Source organism: Paroedura picta, chromosome 1 (genome assembly GCF_049243985.1).
Source record: "Paroedura picta isolate Pp20150507F chromosome 1, Ppicta_v3.0, whole genome shotgun sequence".
Lineage (NCBI taxonomy): Eukaryota > Metazoa > Chordata > Lepidosauria > Squamata > Gekkonidae > Paroedura > Paroedura picta.
Genome location: NC_135369.1, coordinates 17101623 through 17123390, shown reverse-complemented (window position 1 = coordinate 17123390; position 21768 = coordinate 17101623). Strand labels below are relative to the sequence as shown.

At 48.8% G+C, this 21768-nt stretch overlaps 1 protein-coding gene across 4 annotated transcripts in view; it reads left to right on the top strand.

Moving 5' to 3' along the window:
• The window catches only part of MACROD1 (mono-ADP ribosylhydrolase 1), a 474182-nt gene that overhangs the window by 296209 nt on the left and 156205 nt on the right, over nucleotides 1-21768 (top strand). For 3 of the 4 annotated variants that reach the window (XM_077324166.1, XM_077324140.1, XM_077324148.1), the window contains one exon: nucleotides 17012-17041. The exons of the other annotated variant lie outside the window; for it this stretch is intronic. In XM_077324166.1, the coding sequence (XP_077180281.1) occupies nucleotides 17012-17041 (30 nt within the window). The remainder of the gene's footprint in view (nucleotides 1-17011; nucleotides 17042-21768) is intronic. 4 annotated transcript variants of the gene reach the window in all.

Sequence of the window (21768 nt, the reverse complement as noted above, 5' to 3'; positions counted from 1 at the left end):
CAAATGGTCATGTGATAAACTTGCCTTAAAGGAGAAGCCCCAAATTTCTCTCAACTTCTGTTGGCCTTGGATTTTTTTTCTGCTTTCTTCGATCCTCCCCTCCCCCTTTCAAGAAAAGAAAGGATTTTTTCCTCCCTCCTCTGACTTCTTGGATCCTCTCCCCCCCCCCTTCAAGAAAACAAAGAAAGAGTCTCGATTTGCCCCCCCCCACCTCTTCTGAGCCTCCCTAACCACGTGCAGAAGACTTTCCTGTTTCAATGGAGGGGGGAGGGACGAAGACTCAAGTTCAAATCGATCTGAATTCAACAGGATTGACAATGGAATAAACAAAGTAAGTGCAGACTCTGCCCAGGTAGCAAAATTCTTGGAGATTTGAGGGTAGGGTTTCATTTTCTCCAGAGGAGTCTGGAGATCAGGTGTAATGCCCAGAGATCTCCGGGCAAAGAGCAGCCATCTAGTTACTGTACTATGCCATGCTGGCTATACAGGGACACCTTACAAGCCTGGGGGCACACAGCACAAATTTGCACATCATCTCATATCACATTGACCATATAGGCATTCTTACAGGACTGGACTCTGCACCATCTAAGACCACTTTCGTAAAATTGAATTTGCCTTGTAGGGCTTCCTAGTGGAGTCCTTATATTGACATTCATCAATGTTTGAAGGACGGCTTTCCAATAAAAACTGCCTCGCCCCCAAATATGGCTGCATAAGCATTTATGTGCAAAATCCTTCTTCTCCTGCCCCATGAGCAGAATATTTGCCCTGCATGCTCAAGGTCCTGGGGTATTCTGCGCTTCAAAAACCTCACACCAAATTCTGGGCCATGGGAAAGCTGAAGCCATTCGCATAAGTCAATGGATTTACATGAATTATGCAATGGAATGAAATATGCATATTGGGCAGCTTTGCATATCTCCAGCCAAATTAAGCAGACTTGCACAACTTTCCTCAGTTTGCACTGTAGCCTTTGCTGGTTTGGTTTGTGCGGTTTCTTGGACTGTGCAGAGATTTCAGGGAGATGTGGAGTTCGGGGTGCACAAATGTGCCCTTTGGGGGGGGGGTTGCTTTGCTTTTTAAAGGAGGGGGCATTGCTGTCGTGAGCCTTTCCATTTCACCCATGCTCATCACTGGTGTCCCTGATCTGTTCTATTTCTATACAAAAATGAAGAAGAAGAAGAAGAGTTGGTTCTTATATGCTGCTTTTCTCTACTTGAAGGAGTCTCAAAGTTGCTTACCCTTTCCTCTCCCCACAACAGACACCCTGTGAGGGAGGTGAGGCCGCGAGAGCCCAGATATTCCTGCTCTGTCAGAACAGCTTTGTGGCGAGCCCAAGGTCACCCAGCTGGCTGCATGTGAGGGAGCGAGGAATCAAACCCAGCGTGCCATATTAGAAGTCTGCACTCCTAACCACTACACCAAACTGGCTACACCAAATCCAAGGCTTCCGTAATAAAACTGAACTCCTGACACTTTAATATTTTAATTTTTTCATTTATACCCTACCTGTCTGCTCAGGGCAGGGGGACCCAAAGTTGCTTACAGTACTCTGTACCATCTGGCACCACCTTTGCCAAACTCCTTGTAGGGCTTTTTGGCTAAGCCCTTGCCTTGACATTCATCAACGTCAGGGCCTTCAAAGGTCTGCTTTCCAATAAATACTTCCTTGCCCCCCCCCAATACGTCTGCATAAGCATTTCTGTGTAAAATCCTTCTCCTCCTGCCCCATGACCAGAATACTCATCCGGCATGCCCAAGGCCTGAAGAATCTGAATGAGCCTTGACTCATGAGAGTTCCTCCCCTGCCACAAATTTCATTAGCCTTTAAGATGCTGCTGGGTTCTCTCTGCAAGAAGTGAGGCTGAGAAGCGGTGACTGGACCTGGGTTCCCCAGCAAGCATCCTGGCAGAACAGCGACTTGGACCAGCGTATCCCAGATCCCATCCCAGCACTCTAACCACTACACCATGATGCCAGTGAGAGGGGCTGCAGCTCAGCAGCAGAGTGTCTGCTTGGCGTGCAGAAGGTCCTGCGTTCAGTTGTCCGACATCTCCAGTTTAAAAGGTCAAGTAGAGGGCGATGTGAAAGATCCCTGCCTGAGGCTCTGGAGAGCCATGGCCCATCTGAGGAGGCAATACTGACCTTAGCGGACCAAGGGTCTCATTCAGGATAAGGCAGCTTACGTTTCTCATGTTGTGTCTTCACTTGGATTTGTTCCCTTGAGCCTCTTGCATCAAGAGAAAGCTACTTGGCCGGGGGAAGGGACTGCCGTTAGGAGAATGGATCCCTGAGATCCAGGGCATCCCCCTACACTGCTCCGTGCTTATGCATAATTGTGCCGCGCATGCAGCCCCCGGTGCAGAATACTCTCTCCCTCTCTATGTGCCTGGATCCTGCCTGCCATCCATCCAGCCCCTTGCTGTCTCCCTCCTTCCCTCCTTCCTCCCCTCCCTCTTTGGCCCGTCGGTCCCATCTCTTCCTATCTATTTAATCTGCCTCTCTATCTGTGCTGCCCTCCTTCCCAAGAGCCCAGCACATGGCCCTGCTGCCGTTCTGCCTGTCCAATCCCATTTACTCTCCCTGTATTTCTGCTGAGCTCCTTTCAGTTTCTCCCAGGTGGCTTCCTTGATCAGGGCAGACACTGAGCAGGCCGGCTTGCGCGTGGCTGCTTTTTCTTGGCAGGAGCCCGTGGGCGCTCCATGTCACTTCCCCCCGCCCCTCCCATGTCCTTGCACACCTTCTTATACACTCGGGCGCAGGCACCTTGGTGGTTTCGCGTATACACACGTCTCTGGATGGCTCAGTCAATGCAGGTTTTATTTGTAAATGTGGGTTCCCGATCAAGCCCAGATGTACAGGGTTGCAAAGGAAACAATGATGATTAATGAAACTCACTGCTACTGGAGGTAAAGGTCCAGGGCTTTTAAGGACTAAGCAAATTCACAAAGGAGGGTAGGGGTGCAGCCCTAAAGCAGAATTGTGCCCCTGAAGTCAATGGCTGTTAGTGCCGAGAGGTAAGTGGAGCTTCCATGTGCAGAAGCAGTGTATCAGTATTAGAAACTGTGGAGTGAGAGTGGGAGAAGGCTGCCACCTTTGTGTCTTCCTTGGAAGCTTCTCGGAGGCATTTGGCCATCCACTACTGGAATCAGAACACCGGATTAGAATGCGAGAGCGGCAGGCTGGATCTATTGAGTTAGTTAATTATTTTATATCCCACCTTTCTCCCCAGTGGGGGCCCAAAGCAGCATACTTCATTATGCTCTCCCCCATTTAAACCTCACGACAACCCTGTGAGGTAGGTGAGGCTGAGGGATTTTGGAATGTTCATCCTGGAGAAGAGGAAATTGAGAGGGGACCTAATTGCTGCCTTTAAGTATTTGATTGAGGGCAAAAGAAGAAGGGGACAACAGAGAATGAGGTGGCTGGATGGAGTCACTGTAGCAGTAGGTGCAAACTTAAATGGACTCCGGGGAATGGTAGAGGACAGGAAGGCCTGGAGGATCATTGTCCATGGGGTCGCGATGGGTCGGACACGACTTCGCACCTACCAACAACAAAGTATTTGAAAGGTTGCCACTTATGGGAGGGCAAGGGGATGGTTCCTGTTGTCAGCAGAGGAGAGGACCCACAGTAATAGGTTTAAAGTATGTGTGGAATGGTACCAGCTAGATATCCGGGAGAGGGGGTGGGGTAGAATATTCACCATCAAAGTAGTTCAGCAGTGGAATGGGCTGCCTAAGGAGGTGGGGAGCTCCCGCTCCCTGGCAATCTTGAAGCAACGGCTGGACCGATCCTGATCATGAGTGTTTCAGGCTGATCCAGCATTGAGCAGGGGGTTGGACGAGATGGCCTGTATGGCCCCTTCCAACTCTATGATTCTATGAGAGTATATGACTGTCCCAAGGTCACCCAGTGAGCTTCCATGGCTTGAGTGCAGATTCAAATCTCCAAGATACTGATCCAACACTCTTAACCACGACACCACTGGATTCTACCCAACTGCTCAATAAGAACAAAGCCCCTTCCTGCCTACCAGCATTCCAGTCGATGGACCAGATGCTTGAGGTGTATCAGAACCTGGGCACTTTTCTAAACACTTTATGCAATTATTCTGTTTTGTGAAAACTGTTTCAGGAATTAAATGACTTCAAATGCATTGAATTACTTGCATTTATGTTTGAGGCATTTCACGCAGATTTATGGATATTCTGCCGTATGTTTTGTCTGAAGACATTGGATGGTTTAAGACTTAAAACCAGCACTTTTGGTCCCAGGTGGCCATTATTGTTTGCAAGTCACAGGAAAGAGAAAGGCTGCATCTGTCTGTTCATCTGTCCATCTAGGTGGCCCCCACCTGGTGGTACAAGCTCCCAGAGGAGATCAGGGCCCTGATGGAACTTGAACAGTTCCGCAGGGCCGGCAAAAGGGAGCTCCTCCGCCAGGCATTTGGTTGGGGTCGACCCAAACCATCACTTCCCAAGGGCCCTCCTGAGCCCCCTCCTATGGCACCCACCATAATTCCACCCAACCCACTGGGCTATCTGTATGAGTTAATTTAGTGTTTCCCATATTTTTCTACTGTTCCATGTGGCTTCTTGTTTCGCTTCGTTCATTATTGTTAATCTAAATTATCTTTATGTGAACCGCCCTGAGCCTTCGGGGAGGGCGGTATATAAATCCAATAAATAAATCAATAAATCTAGAGCATTTCCCCCTGACCATTCCAATTGGCTCAACTGCAGCATGTGTGGCTCTCCTTAGTTATCCTCACAACAACCCTGCAAAGTAGTGGCACTAGAGAAATGAGTGACTTGCCCAGGGTGACTTCTCCCAGCAAGATTCATGACAGAGTGGGGATTTGAACCCAAGCCTTGCCGATCCTGACAGCCGAGGCTCTCGAGGTTGAGGCGGGATCCCAGACGCCCCTTTCTGAAGCTTCTTCTCTGCCCATCTAAATGCAGCGAGGCGTCCAGGCCGCCGTTCACCTGGACGCCATCTAGCTGGGGAAAGACTGACAACCTCAATTAGCTTCACAACTCGATCTGGTCCCTCTCAGGGAGCTGGCGGATTAAGCTTTTTCCACTGTGATTGACAGGAGCCGGTGAAAGTGTAGGAGTCCGTGGAGAGACGGGCTGTCTGAATGTCTGACAGAGGGGCAGAATCTGACCCGGGAAGAAGCAGTACGGGTGGGCCGGTCTGTGCGCCTAGTGATGAGGGGAGCAGCAAGAGAAAGAAAGATGGTTGCTGAGACTGACAGCTGGGGTCGGATTCTGAAAACTCCCTTCTCAAGGCCAAAGCGGTGGTCTCTCCCTCCTCACTATCCTTTTCCATCAATAGCCACCTGCGTTATGTTCCCTTGGGGGTAAATATGGACATAGATACGGGCAGAAAGGGTCCCAGGCCAAGCAAAACCTAAATGCATGTTGAATATAATATGGATAGAAAATGTATGTGGTCAGAAAATCTGTATCCTCTCCTGAGAGACTGGCTTTGAGGCGAGCCACAAAGGAAAAAGAAATCCAACACATTCAGATCATTTGTAAAAAAAAAACATAAAAATTGCCAGTTAGCAAAATGGTACGAAACAACCAGAGAGAACAATTTAAAATTATAATCATGCAACAGTTCTCGGGCTAGAAGCACAGCATTAGTTTGGCTTGAAAAGGTGGAATTGCTCAACTGTAAGCCTGGATGAAAATCAGTGTGTTAGCCTAGCCCAGGGGTAGTCAAACTGCGGCCCTCCAGATGTCCATGGACTACAATTCCCATGAGCCCCTGCCAGCATTTGGTCCATGGGCTACCCCTGCTCTAAGGGAGAGCAATGAGCCCTGAGAGGGAGGGCATTCCAAAGGCAAGGGGCCACCACTGAAAAAGCCGTGTCTCTGGTTAATACCTGCTTCACCTCTTCAGGCGAGGCACGAGTGCAGGGTTTGTGAGTGAGAAAGATACTTGCTGGTGGGCTGAACAGTATACAAGGAGGCAGTCCTTCAAGTATCCGGTCCCAAACCCTGTAGGGCCTTAAAGGTGAGAACCAGCATTTTGAATTGTTCCTGGGAACAGATGAATAGCCATTGTGCTGGCGTCGCGCTATTTTTTTCAATGTGCGGAATTGCCCTGGGTTTTGAGCATATCTCTCTGGTTTGAGGCTGATTATTCACGATAGAGCATTTCCCCCAACATCTCTGAAGGGAAAAGCAGAGTGTAAAAAAAACCAAACCTTCTTCTCTTCTTCTTTGTGAGAAAAATATTATCTGAGACCATTCTGCATTAAGCTACTGTAAACCAGCCCTCGGTTTCCTCAGGAAGGGTGGGCGTGGGTTCGACGTTCCGTCTCGCACTTGAGCTGAAATAAATTTTCAATTTGATAATGCTGTCTACTCCAGACGTTTTCCAATCGATCTTAAGGAAACTTTTGTGTTTTTTTTTACTCCCCGCAAATCTTTGCAGTGATTCTGTATATATTGTGAATAACAAAGTTGCAAATCTGCTTCTCCTAACCCGTTTTCTCTGTCAAGCCAGCCCCAGTAATTAGTTATTGACACGTTCACATGGGGGCACCTTTGGAATTCTGACCTAACCAAATGGGCACAAGCACAAAATGGCTGCTGTAGGATGCAAAGAACCCCCCCCCCAACAGAGGGCAGAAGGGCAAGAGGTAATTTGAAATTATATCCTCGGGGGGAAGGAGTGAGAGAGAATAATACCAACATTTTGTCATTTGCTGCCACCAAAAAAGTATTATTTTAATCTGCACAGCCAAGCAGATCTCCAGTGGCCAGTCGGAAGCTCTTCTGGTAGGGTTGCCAGCTCTGTGTTGGAAAATTCCTGGACACTTTGAGGGTGGAGCAGGGAGTAGGCCAGATTTGGCACAGGGAGGGACCTCAGTGGAGTATAATGCTACATTTTCTCCTTGGAAACTGATCTCTGTTGCCTGGAGATAATTCTAGGGGATCCACAGATCCCACCTGGGGATTGGCATCCCCACCTCCTGGGCATGAGTCCATTCACACCGCACCCTCTTTCTTAAAAAATTGGCAGGCACCGGGGAAGTCTCCAGCAGGTACCAGGGTGCCCAAGGGCAGCACGTGGAGGCCCCTGATCTACATAATCAATCGTGTTAATTATTCATCATCACAATAGGCACCGGATCAGCCATTTTTAGTGAGAGGCCAACAGCCAATAAAAAGCAAGCTTAAACAGACAATACCAAACTAGATGAACCAATGGGCTGACTCATGTAGAAGACATAGGGTTGCCAGCTCTGGCTTGGAAGATACCTGGAGTTTTGGGGGGGTGAAACCAGGAGATAGAACTCACTAGAGCAGGGGTGGCCAAACTGTGGCTCTCCAGATGTCCATGGACTACAATTCCCATGAGCCCCTGGGGCTCATGGGAATTGTAGTCCATGGACATCTGGAGAGCCACAGTTTGGCCACCCCTGCACTAGGGTATAATGCCAGAGAGTATAATGCCAGAGAACTTCCTCCAAAGCTACCATTTTCTCCAGGGGAAGTGATCTTGCTCCTCTGGATGTCAATTGTAACAGCAGGAGATCTCCAGGTGCCACCTGGAAGTTGGCAGCCCTAGGAAGATAGCTTAATCCATAACTAACGGAAACGAGCCGCAAGGGAGTGGCGGGCAATACATCGAATAATAATAACAACAACAACAACAACAACAACAACAACAACAACAACAACAATAATAATAATAATAATAATAATAATAATAATAATAATAAACCTCTGTCTCAGTGATACAGCGCAAGCCCATCTCTAATTTTGAAGGTTCTGCAGTTGGGAGGGTCACCGTACTGGGTTCCTTTTAAAACAAACACATGAAGCTGCCATACTGAATCAGGCAAGGTCTATTCAGGGTCAGTATTGCCTACTCAGTCTGACAGCAGCACCCCAAGGGTCTTCACTGTTGTCTTTTACATCATTCAGTAGCTAAGGCTGCCAGCTCTGAGTTGGAAAATACCTGGAGATTTGGGGGCTGGAGCCTGGAGAGGGTGGGGTTTGGAGAGGGAGTATAACGCCGTATGGTCCACCATTTCCTCCAGGGGAACTTCTCTCTGGCTGTAATTCTGGGCGGTCTCTAGGGCCACAGCTAGAAGGCTCTTCCCGTCTTTTCACTTGCAAAGGTTCTCTGGAGCGCAGCTGGAAGATCCATTCCCTCGGCATCCCCTCCGCTCTCACCCCTTTGTTCCCACATCAGACGCTGCCTGCTGTCTGTTTGCACACATGCACGCACGGACGCACACCGGGGTAATCTCTGCAGCCTTCGCACATGCCCTCCCCTCCCCGTGACACACCCCAGTTCTCCCAGCTCATGCCATGCCAAGGAGAAGATCCTGGCCAGGTTAGCCGGCCATATGGGGATGATTCCGCAGTGGGTGTTTTCCGAAGTGACAGCAATCATATGCGATGCTCCCGTTGCCAAGGTAACTTCTCGGTAACAGGTGCTAAACCTTCAGCAAACTGCTAGGGCATGAATGAAGTCTGGAACTGCGTTTATTTTCAGCTGTAACCTGGGGGGGGGGTGTTTTTTGAGGCACAAGCCGGGCTTATCCCACAGTTGGAGACCCCTCCCGCAATCCAGTCATTGTTCTGGTTCTCTGATGGCAGGTTCCTTCCAGCCCTGGAGTTCGAGATGAAGCGCATTTCGGTTTGGCCCAGGTGTGGGATATGGAATTTGCTTCCCCGTGATGGGGCAAGGGCCAGCAGCTTAACTTCCTCAGTTTTTAATAGAGAATAAATAGATTTGTCAGAGCCTACCATTTGTAATATCTAATCAGAACCTCCATGTTCAGGCGCAACAGAGCTCTGAGTACAGTCTTCGTGCTCCTTTTGTATATTTCATAGCAGAGACATCAAGATAGTGGCAGCTGTAAACAGAGTAACGGCTGGTTTTCTTTGTCCTGGCAGGACTTTTCTTATGTTCTGTTCCACCAGTGTCAAAAATTGCAACCCGGAACTGAGCTTCTGCTTTCCTCTGCACCGATAAGCAGGCTGGAAAGTGCTTCTGAGCATACACAGAGTTCTTTTTTCTTCACCAGAGTACCCCGCTCTTACCCTGAAGCTAGTAGTCTCACACTGTGGACCATCAGGGTGTTCCCAAGCAGAACAAGGCAAGTTGGAAGCTCTGAGATGCTTCCGATGAGTTTTTGCCCACCTGGCAGGGCTGTTGTGAAGATAAAATCAAAGAGAGCAGAATGAAGCAAGCTGGTTGGGGTTCCCATTGGGGAGAAATGAATTAATGAATGAACTTGTTCATAGATAACTAATGTGAGATCATTGTTTTTCATGTTGGAGAGGGGAAAGGGGTGGTGCCGGAAGGTGTGGTCAAGTCACAGCTGATTTATGGCGACTCTTGGTGGAGTTTTCAAGGCAAGAGATACACAGAGGCGGTTGGCCATTGCCTGCCTCTGTGTCACAACCCTGGTTTCCCTTGGTGGTCTCCCATCCAAATAACAGCCAGAGCCCGCCCTGTTCAGTGTCCGAAACGTGATGAGATTGAGATAGTCTAGTGTAGTGGTCCCCAACCCCTGGTCCGGAGACCGGTACTGGTCCATAGATCAGTCGGTACGGGGCTGCGGCTCTTCCTCGTCCTCCTCCCTGGCTGCTGCCTCAGGGGCTGCCCTGCCACTCTGCCGCTGGCTCACCTTTGGTGCTCTCCAGTGGCCGCCATGGCTGGGGCTCCCCCTTGCCATGGCACTGTGCAGCTTCTGCTGGCGGGCGGCGGGAAGTCAGGGGCACTGGCAGGAAAGCAAGTGGAGCAGCGGCTCTGGTGGTGGCAACTTCCCTTGGCAAAAGACTATTCCCCCCACCCCTGCGGACCTCAGTTAAATTGTCAAGTGTTGACCGGTCCCCGGTGATAAAAAGGTTGGGGACCACTGGTCTAGTGTATCCAGGTCAGGGCAGAGGGGAAAGTAGCTTTGAATTATTTTGCAACTATGCTGTACATTCAGAGCTAGATTCCACCCCAAGAAAGTTTTATAACCTCTGTCCTAAGCCCTTCTGTGCCCCCCAGTCACACAAAGAAATTCATATTCTGAGCTGTGCATTCGGCACAATTCATGATCCCATTTTGCAAGTGTGGAGATTAGCGCTGTTCCCAGAATTCAATTCAGCATCTACCGAACCTCACTTTGCAGGCTTTACGACAGTGACCCTCTGGACACTCCGTCCCTCTCCACACGGGAGACAAGGTCAGGGGAAACAGCCACCAATCCAAAGTTTCCAAATTTATAGTAACCGCACGCGCCAGCAGTGGGAAAATGGTGCCAGCCATCCCTGGGTGAAACCCACCTTGATGCAATTCCAAAAGCCAGAAGGGAGCAGACCGCGAATTGTGTCAGTCTGGGGGAACTAGGCATCGGTATCTTGCCGAACTCCTTGTCCCTTCTGGTTAACCAGTTTAAATTATGCAAATATGCAAAGTTGCTCGGGTGGATGGCATGCTTGACTTTTCCCCATGTCGAATTTGAATTACCTTGGCACGGTGTCAGGAATTATTTTGGGCACGCACAGCCTGCACAGAGGTACACCTCTGTTGTGTAGCAGGAGCTGACAGCTTGGCTCCCCTGGAGGCTTGGGCTGTTGCATTTGCTGTCAAGGGGTTCAGCAGCTGGGGGGGGGTTGTATGATCTGCAGCTGGTGGAGAGGGGCCCCTGTCCTCTTGACAATCCCTAACTTCAGGGGCGGGGGGGGGGGGTGCTCTGTCTTTCACCAGGCTTACCTGAGGAAACCATTTGCTGTCAGGGGGTGCCACTAAAGGGGCAACACCTAAGGGATAGAGCCCTTTAGATTGCCGCTTCAGGGAACAATCAGGTGGAAGTATTTGAATGCTGCCACATCCAGACTCTGCTCGGGCAGAGTTGGCTGGTGTCCTGCTATGGTGGGAGACACACACACACACACTCACAACGGCAATCCCTGCTTCCCACCGCTGTTCTTCAAGCCAGCAGGACAAAAATATTATTTTATTTTATTTTTATTTATTTGATTTCTATACCGCCCTTCCATATGGCTCAGGGTGGTTTACATACAACATCATTGGGGGGGGGATACATGGGGGATAATATAGAACAGGTGTAGTCAAACTGTGGCCCTCCAGATGTCCATGGCTGGCAGGGGCTCATGGGAATTGTTGTCCATGGACATCTGGAGGGCCGCAGTTTGACTACCCTTGATATAGAATCATAGAATCATAGAGTTGGAAGGGGCCACACAGGACATTTAGTCCAACCCCCTGCTCAACGCAGGATTAACCCAAAGCATCCTAAAGCATCCAAGAAAAGTGTGTATCCAACCTTTGCTTGAAGACTGCTAGTGAGGGGGAGCTCACCACCTCCTTAGGCAGCCTATTCCACTGCTGAACTACTCTGACTGTGAAAAACTTTTTCCTGATATCTAGCCTATATCGTTGTACTTGAAGTTTAAACCCATTACTGCGTGTCCTCTCCTCTGCAGCCAATGGGAACAGCATCCTGCCCTCCTCCAAGTGACAACCTTTCAAATACTTAAAGTGGGCTAATATATAACATAAACAAATACAGCAGCAACAATAATTTAACAGTGGCTCTAAATAACACAATTTCAGTGATCTTAAACAACAACATTATAACAGGAACAGGAACGGGAGCTTAGCTAAGGCCCTTAGAGAGGTCCGACTGGGGTTCAGGCCATGGAGGGGAGGTCTGAGGGGGGACCTGTGGTCAGTTTCAGGCAAATGCCTGGTGGAGGAGCTCCCTTTTGCAAGCCCTGCGGAATTGTGGGAGTTCGTTTTTTAAAATTAATTTTTAATTTAATTAATTAATTTTTAAATCACCAGCAGCGCACCAGTGTGATACACTTTGGGGGAAAAACTCAGCTATGATGTCGTGCTGCGGCAGAGGGGTCAGACGTGAAGCTCAGGGCTGGAACTGGACCGTCCAGGGCTCTGGTGGGAGGGAAGGAAGGCAGGAGGCTGCAGGGGGCGGGGGGAAGAGGGTGTATGCGGCGAGCTCTGTGTGTGTGTGTGTGTGTGAGTGGTCGAAGCTGTCAAGAAATAAAAAGAAAATCGCAAGGGGACTGGGTTGAGAGCCTGAGATAAAATAGTGGGTGTGGGTGTGTGTGTGGGGGGGGAAGCTGCAGTGAAAGCCGAGAATAAGGAGGCATGGTGTGCCCCCCCCAACCTCCACAGCTCAATGAGGACTAGCCTGGAGAGCCAGTTTGGTGTAGTGGTTAGGAGTGTGGACTTCTAGTCTGGCATGCCGGGTTTGATTCTGCACTCCCCCACATGCAGCCAGCTGGGTGACCCTGGGCTCACCACGGCACTGGAGCTGTTCTGACCGAGCAGTGATCTCAGGGCTCTCTCAGCCTCACCCACCCCACAGGGTGTCTGTTGTGGGGAGAGGAATGGGAAGGCGACTGTAAGCCGCTTTGAGCCTCCTTCGGGTAGGGAAAAGCGGCATATAAGAACTAACTCTTCTTCTTCTTCTTCTTCTTCTTTTTTTCAAATGGTGACCACTGTGAGGGCAATTGGCAAGAAGGGGGCGTGCAGAGTGACCGTTAGACCCTGAGGGGACAAAGCCACTGGAGGAGAGAGGAGGAGGAGGAGGAGGAGGAGGAGGAAGGCCAGTACACATGTCGGGGGGGGGGGGGGCACCGGGCTGTGTGTGCTGCTCCCGGCCGCATGTGGTGGGGTGATGGGGAAAAGGGACATCTGCACATCTGAACAGCCACGGAGGCAGGTTGGGGGGGGGGTGTGACCTCCCCCCCCCCAGTTCTCAGCCTGTGAGTGAAAAGGCATCTGCCAGACTATACTCCTTTAGGGAAGCTTATATCATGCCCCACCCCAATCCCATGATAGGACTTTTATGGGCAATTCTAGAACTCAATTTGTATTGGAATTTTAAATTAATTAGATTCCATATTGTATTTTAGAATGGCGAGTGATTTTAATTATGTTGTGACCCCCTGCCCTCCCCGAGTCTTGCCAAGAGAGAGCAAAATAAAAATTGAAAGAATAAATAAGGGGCCACAAGAGGCCAAAAAAGCACCCCTTGGAGGTTTGGGGGGAAGCCTCCCTGTCAGGATTTACCTCAGCCCCACTGCTCCCGTGGGAAGTGCAGGGGGGGGATGAGAACTGGGGGTGGGGGATATGGGAAAACCAGGTTTTAGTGCCCCCCCTTTTCCTGAACCAGGATTCTGGGTCACCCAAGCCAGTGGCTTAGCCTGGCCCACCTCACAGGGTTGGTGTGGGGTGGAGTAGATGGGATGGTGGAGAGGAGAGTCTCGTAGGCCTCCTTGAGATTTTCTGAGCTGGGGTGGGGAGAGAGGAAACATAGGATGGGAGACAGATCGTAGCGATGCTCGGCTGCTGAGGCAGGGCATATGGAGGGTGCTGAAAAAACTTCCTTATTTACTTGCCAGCATAATGACTCATCTCCTAAAAGTGCCATATATACAAAAAATAGCTAATTACTATGGAACTGTAAGATACCCCCCCCTTTTATGCTATCTCTTTCAGGAAAAACTCTAGTCTTACATATGATTAAATACATTTATTGGGGCTGTTGTGGGTTCGCCAGGAAATCACTTGCTTTCCTTGCTAGGGATCATTTGTTTTTGTGTTTGTTGGGGATGAAAACTAATATTGCTAATTGAGTTTGCCTGTGCCCTTTACAAAGTTGGTACCTCCAGTATTTGGCATTATGTTTTGTGGCATATGTGGCTTCACACCACAAAGGAACACTGGTGTCAGATGCGGCCCTCTTAGCCAGTGGGTTCGACACCACAGCTCTTTGGTGAAACCATACATATTCTGGCGATTCCTTGAAAAACGTGACGGCACTTCTGGTTTTGTTTGTCAAAAAGTGATGTCCTGGCAGCATGCTCACAGTATGCCCCATGTCAGCAGCCGTATCTTCGCCCTCAACTCCTGCCACGTGCCCTGGTGTACCTGGGATCATCTATCTTCCTTCCTTCCTTCCTTCCTTCCTTCCTTCCTTCCTTCCTTCCTTCCTTCCTTCCTCTGTATCTCTCTCTCCCTCCCTCTCTTTTCCTTCCTTCCTTCCTTCCTTCCTTCCTTCCTTCCTTCCTTCCTTCCACCCTCCCTCCCTCCCTCCCTTCCTTCCTTCCTTCCTTCCTTCCTTCATTCATTCATTCATTCATTCATTCAATTTATATACCGCCTTCCCTTGTATGTATATATCTGTGTGTATTTCTGGTTCAGCAAGGGAAAGTACAACAACAGGCGAATATTCTGCCAGGAGCAGGACAAACTGAAGCTCCATTTTTAAAACTGTGGTGCTAATCATTGCATTTCATAGAATCCTAGAGTTGGAAGGGGCCATACAGGCAAACTAGTCCAACTCCCTGCTCAATGCAAGGTCAGCCTAAAGAAGCGGTGGCCAAACGGTGGCTCTCCAGAAGTCCATGGGCTACTATTCCCATGTTGCTGGTGGGAGTTAATGGGAATGGTTTTTCCTGGATATCTGGAGAGCCAAAGTTTGTCCACCCCTGGGCCCTAAAGCATCCCTGATAAGTATCTCTCTAGCTGTTTCTTGAAGACTTGCCAGTGAGGAGTAGCTCCCCACCTCCTTAGACAGCTGCTGGACTACTCTAGCTGTGAAAATTTTCCCCTGATATCTAGCCTGTTCTACAAGTAGTTTACACCCATTACTGTGGGTCCTCTGCTGCCAACAGGAACCTTTCCAAGTGACAACCTTTCTGATCCTTCATGAGAGCCCTCATGTTCCCTCTCAACCTCCTCTTCTCCAGGCTGAACATTCCCAAGTCCCTCAGCCTTTCCTTATAGGGCTGGGTCCCCAGGCCCTGGATCATCCTCATCACTCTCCTCTGAACCCTCTCAATTTTGCCCATGTCCTTTTGGACATGAGGCCTCCAGAACCACACGCAATACTTGAGATGCAGTCTGACCAGTAGGACTATGACATCTTGTGATATTTTGAATGTGATGCCTCTGTTGAAACAGCCCAGGATTGCATTTGCCTTTTTTTTTTACCACCACACCACCCTGTATGCTCTTATTTATTGTATAGTCTGCAAGTACCCCAAGATTTCTGCCCAGACGTGCATCTTCCTGTCAAGTATTCATGCTTCTCATTTTTGTGACCCCGATGTAGAACTCTGCACTTATCTTTATTGAATTGCGTCTCCTTCACCCACTTTTCCAGGGTGTCCAGATCTCATTGAACTCTCTGTCTTCAGAAGTGTTCGCTGCTCCTTCCAATTTGGTGTCCTCTGCAAATTTAATTAGTAGTCCCTCTCCGCCCCTTCATCCAGATCACTGGCATGGGCTTTTGGGGAAGGTTGCTGTCAAAGCATCCTTGCCAATTTTGTGGGTAAGAGATGCTCAGTTTTACAGATCCCACTCAGAACCATTCTACCTCCGTAGTCCCTTGTAGATAGATGGTGATGGGCAGCCATGTTAGAATCACAGAATCATAGAGTTGGAAGGGGCCACATAGGCAATCTAGTCCAACCCCCTGCTCAACGCAGGATCAGCCCTAAGCATCCTAAAGCATCCAAGAAAAGTGTGTATCTTCTGTCTGAAGCAATAGAAAAAAGGAAGACACCAGTAGTACTTTACGGACTAACAACATTTGTGGCAGGGGGATGAGCTTTCATGAGTCACTGCTTCAGAGACTTCAGAACACCAATTGTGTTATTCTTTGCAGTGCTACTGGACGTTTACTCTTTTCTGCAGTCCTTTATAGCCACTGTTCTCCCCTCCCCACGCCACTGGAGACCTTTTAAAAAATGCTAGCAATTGACATATTATTGTAGCTGCGATATGTCAATTAAAATTTAAAAGCCTTCCGGTGGAGGGGACATGGCAGCCATGGGGGGCTGGGGCAAGGGAGGGACAAGGGAGACTGATATGTGGATGCTCTGTTGACACTGTTGGCCCTTAGGGAAAGACTGTGGCTCAGTGGAAGAGCATCTGCTTGGCACGCAGAAGGTCCCAGGTTCAATCCCCACCATCTCCAGTTAAAAGGGCCAGGCAGGATGTGATGGAAAGGCCTCACCCTGAGACCCTGGAGTGCTGCTGCCAGTCAGAATAAGCAATACTTGGTGTAGTGGTTAGGAGTGCGGACTTCTAATCTGGTGAGCAGGGTTTGATTCCCTACTCCTCCCCGACATGCAGCCAGCCAGGTGACCTTGGGCTGGGTACAACACTGAGAAAGCTGTTCTAACTGAGCAGGAATATCAGGGCTCTCTCAGCCTCTCCCACCTCACAGGGTGTCTAGTGTGGGGAGAGGAAAGGGAAGGCAACTGTAAGCCACTTTGAGACACCTTCAGTTAGAAAAAAGTGGCATATAAGAACCAGATCTTCTTCTTCTTCAGTACTATCAGGGCTCTCTCAGCCTCACCCACTTTACTGGGTGTCTGTTGTGGGGAGAGGAAAAAGAAGGCGACTGTAAGCTGCTTTGAGACTCCTTTGGGTAGAGAAAAGCAGCATATAAGAACCAAGTCTTCTTCTTCTCCTCATCCTCCTCTTCCTTCTTCTACTGACCTTGCTGGACCAGTGGTCCGATTCAGGGTAAGGCAGTGTCTTGTGTTCCTGTGTCCATTCACCGCACTAAATGAGAAATGCCTCCGTCTCAGCCTGAGGCCTTCCGATCACCACGCAGGCCCTCTGCCTCCGAGGGTCGGGTATCTGTGAAATGTCAGTTTAAGTGATGGGGTGTTCTGATTCATGCTGCCTCGGAAAGCTAAAGGCAGGGTCAGAATCTGTGAAATAAATCACTGGAGAGGCATCTCCTGGGGAGAGTTCCTGGGCTTGTAAGGACCCGGGGCTTCCACAGAGTGACGGCTCCGGCCCAGGAAGTAGGCCTCCAACGCAACCAGGGGAGGGACTCGTTCAGCGACTGGCAGGGACATTAACCGCACTTTGGGGGGAGTGCAAATGGAGCGGCAGCGATAATTTTGTGAATGGCTCTCGTGCCGGTAGCGATTTAATAACATCATCTTTCTCTCTGTTTTCTTTATAGCTAACAGTTCCCTGCTGGGAGGCGGCGGCGGTGAGTCTCTTAATTGATACCTTTTTCTTCACGGTTAGAGAATTAATATCTCTGCTGGTTTAGAAGGGAGGGGAAGTGACGGGAAGGGGGAAGGAAGCCCTGCCCGGCTCCCCAATTGCCCCAGGGCCACAAAGGAGAGGTTTTGTTGGCATGGCCCGAGGGCCCCTATGCGCCAGTGCTCTGTTTCCAAAAATTTGTCTGCCAAATGATCCGCGTCTTGGAGGAAGGCTGCTGTGGGAAGAAGCGTGTGTGCACATGAAAGCTTATCCCGAAAATAAAAGTTAAAACGCCACCAAACTCAAACATTTTGTTATCGAAGCTAATGGGCATTCTCTGTATTTAGTGCATTGTTTAAGCGGCTTTTTCTCCAAGGATCTCAGGGTGATTTACCCGTTGCCTGTTTTATTCTCACAACAACCCAGTAAGGTAGGCTTGGCTGAGAATAAATATATCTATTATAACTGTACTGGGGTTTTAATGGTTTTATTATTTTTTTTAATTCTAAACCGCCACGAGTCGGCTTGGCTGAGAGTGGTGGTCTAGAAATTTAATAAATAAATAAATCCCTCACTTAAGTGATGGGGTGTTCTGATTCATGCCGCCTCGGAAAGCTAATGGCAGGGTCAGAATCTGTGAAATAAATCACAGCGTGGTAGCTGGGTGTGGATCAGAATCTCGACTTCTGAGATTCTGATGCAGCCTACGAATGTTGCAAGAGTGACCACAAATGCATTCGTGTTTATTTATTTATTTATTATATTTATATACCGCCCTCCCCGGGGGCTCAGGGCGGTTTACATAACAACATAAGAACACTACATGGAATTGTATTGAATTTACTGTGTTTGACAGTGATCGGGGGTGAGGCGATCGCTCCGTTTAGTCTGCCGAATGAGTTTGTATTGGATTCCCCCAAAACTGCATGTGCACAAATGCGGACCAGTCAAACTGATTGTTGGCCATCCGTGTCACTAGGGGCTATTTAGACCAAGGGTCCCCACACCTTTGGAATTCTGACACAGCGCAGTGGGCACAGCAGCAGCAATGGCTGCCACAAAATGTCTGCCGCAAAAGGCGGAGCCAGCCACAAAATGGCTGCCAGAGCACAGCGTCAGTCACAAAGTTTAAATGCTTGTACTGCAGGGACAAAAAGAATCACCCTTCGAAACTGGGCTGAGGATTTATCTGGTCCAGCATTCCTCTTCCAGCATGGGCTAGCCAAGTGCCTCGCAGGAATCCCAACAGCAAGGCCCAAAGGCAACAGCTCACTTGTGCCGCGTATCCCTAGTATCTTGTGTTCACAGATATACTGCCTCAGCGCGTGGAGGTTCTATTTAACTATCATAGGCCTATTACAAACATACCTAAGCCATGTTTTTGGCTGTTTTGCAGCTGTTCGGTTCACTTTATTTTCTTTTAGTGTGTTTTGAAAGACTTGGGCAGTCCACTCCGTGCAAGGTGATCTTGAGCCATACTGTTTTGCCATATAGAAAAGTGGTCATTGATGGAGGGGGGCAGCAATGGGCCCTAATTTAATGGGCAATCATTGCCACAGCAGAGAGATTAATTCAGCCCATTCAGATGGCCAGCCACCTGGAACATATTTTTAATTACTCCCTTCTGCAGTGAGTAATTGGGAATGGAAACTGGTTGGTCCAGTTGACAACCAGCAAGGGTTTTTGCATGAAGAGAACAGGAAAGCAGCAGAGTTGTTGTGTTGAAACAGAGGGCAGGTCTCCGATATTGCCTTGAATCTGGTGCTTCTTTAACAGCAAGAGTTGCTCAGCAGTGAAAGGGGCTGTCTCGGGAGGTGGCGAGCTCCCCAGCATTGGCAGTCCTCAGGCAGTGGTTGGGCGGACACTTGTCAAGGATGCTCTAGGCTGATCCTGCATTGAGCAGGGGGTTAGACTAGATGGCCTGTATGGACTGCTCTCTATCAGGACTGTGACTAGCCTATCGTCACCCAACTGGCTGCATGTGGTGACCTTATAGGGCTTTCAAGCTGAGATACAGTCGAGAGGTGGTTTGCAATGTTGAAAAAGTATACCCCGGCACTGTCTTTATTTATGTCATTATAGCCCAGCTGGCTGATTGAGACTCAAGGTGGATTATCAAAATCAGACAGCATGGATCTAAAAAACAAAAAAAACAAAACAAAACAAAAATCCCACAACCCCAATCAGACTCAAACAATGGTGGCAGAAACAAAGAAACAAAATCTGCCTGAGGGCCAAACTAGGACCCATTCTGCACATATCGGATAATGCACTTCCAATGTGCTTTTGCAGCTGGATTTTCCTGTGCGGAACGGGAAAATCTACTTCTAAACAGCATTGAAAGTGCATTATCTAATGCATGCAGAATGGGCCTAGATGTCACGGCGTCCTTGGCCCAACCCAGTGCGGGGGTGGGGCTGGAAGTGCAGAAAGTGGGTCTCAAGGCTGGAAACAGTGCAGTAAACTGAAGGTGATACGTTCAATAAACACTGCAGTCGACTGCAGTCGTATTCCGCCGTCTTCTGAAGAGCACATCACTGTTATTGCTTGTTTGTTTCATTTTTGCTCTATGAAATTCATAAGGGAACTTTAAAAAAAAAAAGATCAAGAACTGCTGAAAGGACATTTTGGTGTAAAGTATCGTGAAGCATCAACCTTCTGCACTGTCCCCACAGTCAAAACCCTCCAAAAAGGAGGAGAAGCTGATTCAGTTTGATTTTCTCCAGAAGCCTTCTCTGAATGAGCGCTCTGCCAATTCCACTGGGTTCTTGGGAAGAAGTGCCAGAACCTTCCGGAAAATGGGAGTGCAGCCCGGCATGTTTCTCCTGCCAAACCAGACATTCCCTCAACTCAGCCACCTTAAGGATTCTCCTGTCCTCTGTATCTCATCAAAGCCAGGCCTACAAAATACAGGAACTCAATAGAACCTCCGTATCCATGGCCAGTATATCCCCAAATTGCCAGACACCGGAGACAAACATCAAGGAAAGCTGCCACCTCCTTGTGACTTCTCCAGGCATCAGGCTGGCTTAAGTTCCCCCTCCCCACCTCCTGATTTATTTCCTTTCCAAATCTCCCCCACCTCCCACTGAATTGTTTGCTTTGGATCTGGTCCCAATCTCATGCGCTGACCACTATTATTGCTGTTGTTATTTATTTATTTATGTATTTATGTATTTATGTATTTATGTATTTATGTATTTATTTATTTATTTATTTATTTATTTATTTATTTATTTATTTATTTATTTATTTATTTATTTATTTATTTATTTATTTATTTATTTATTTATTTATTTATTTACCGCCCTCCCTGGAGACCTCAGGGCGGTTTACATAAAACGTAGAAAACAATACAAGAAACAATCCATAACATATAGACAACCATAACATTAACACTATTTACTGTTAATTTTAACAATGGTAACAGTGCAAACAGGTCCAGGAGCAGAATGCATTGATGGATTTCTGGGAGGGAGGGAGAGAGAGAAGGAGGTAGGGCCCTGCAGATGTTGTTGGTTATACCTGGTCTCAACCAAATGCATGCCCTCACCACAGCTAACAGCATAATTTCATATGACGTAGGATTACATTAAAATAGAATATAAATATCTTAAAATAGTAAAACACATCCAATTAAAAGACTGGACATCCAAATTTAACTCCTAATGGCCATGGACGTATGTTCACCCGGTTGGTTTATGGAGCAATTTCTAGTGCTGAACCGGAAGGCGGGGAAGTGGGGAGTGGGTAGGGAGAGGCCCATTAGGTGTGCCTTGTGCACGCTTGGTAGGTGTGCCTTGTGCACGCTGGCCTCAACCAAAGGCTTGGCAAAGGAGCTGTGTTTTGCAGGCCCTGCAGAAATGCTGGAGCTCTGATCTCACTCGCAAGCTCATTCCACCAAGCCGGGGCCAGGGTCGAAAAGGCCCTGGCCCTGGTTGAGGCCAGGCACACTTCTGGTTGAGGCCAGGCACAGAGCCAGTTTGGTGTAGTGGTTAGGAGTGCGGACTTCTAATCTGGCATGCCGGGTTCGATTCTGCGCTCCCCCACATGCAACCAGCTGGGTGACCTTGGGCTCGCCACAGCACTGATAAAACTGTTCTGACCGAGCAGTGATATCAGGGCTCTCTCAGCCTCACACACCTCACAGGGTGTCTGTTGTGGGGAGAGGAAAGGGAAGGCGACTGTAAGCCGCTTTGAGCCTCCTTCGGGTAGGGAAAAGCGGCATATAAAAACCAACTCTTCTTCTTCTTCTTTGGGGCTGGGGATCAGCAGGCTGTTGGCATCGGCTGAGCGTTGAGCCCTCTGGGGGACATACTGAGACAGATGGTCCATCCCTGGACTCTCACTCCTCCCCTCCCCTCCTCGTGCGTGTTCTAATTCCAAAAAAGAATGCATCTTAGAGAGTCGTCAGGAAACTTCTTCTTATCCTTGGCCTAATGTTGCCGGCGGCGAAGTCTCCGAACTGGAAATATTGGAACCAAGGAAGATTGGTATTGGTCTTTGGAGACTCACCGTCATCTAAAAGATGAACAGCCTTTCCTCCTCCTGTATTCATCTTGTAATATCTTGCACAATCCAGGCATCACGATCACCAGGAGGAGAGCATCTTTGATGGAAAATAAAAAAGGACGACAAGCGTCAGTTGGCGGGGGGGGGGGGACTGGCCCCTTTTCAAAGCAGTGGGGAGACCGTGTGCCATGTGCCTGGAATAAAGAAGCTGCCATGGTC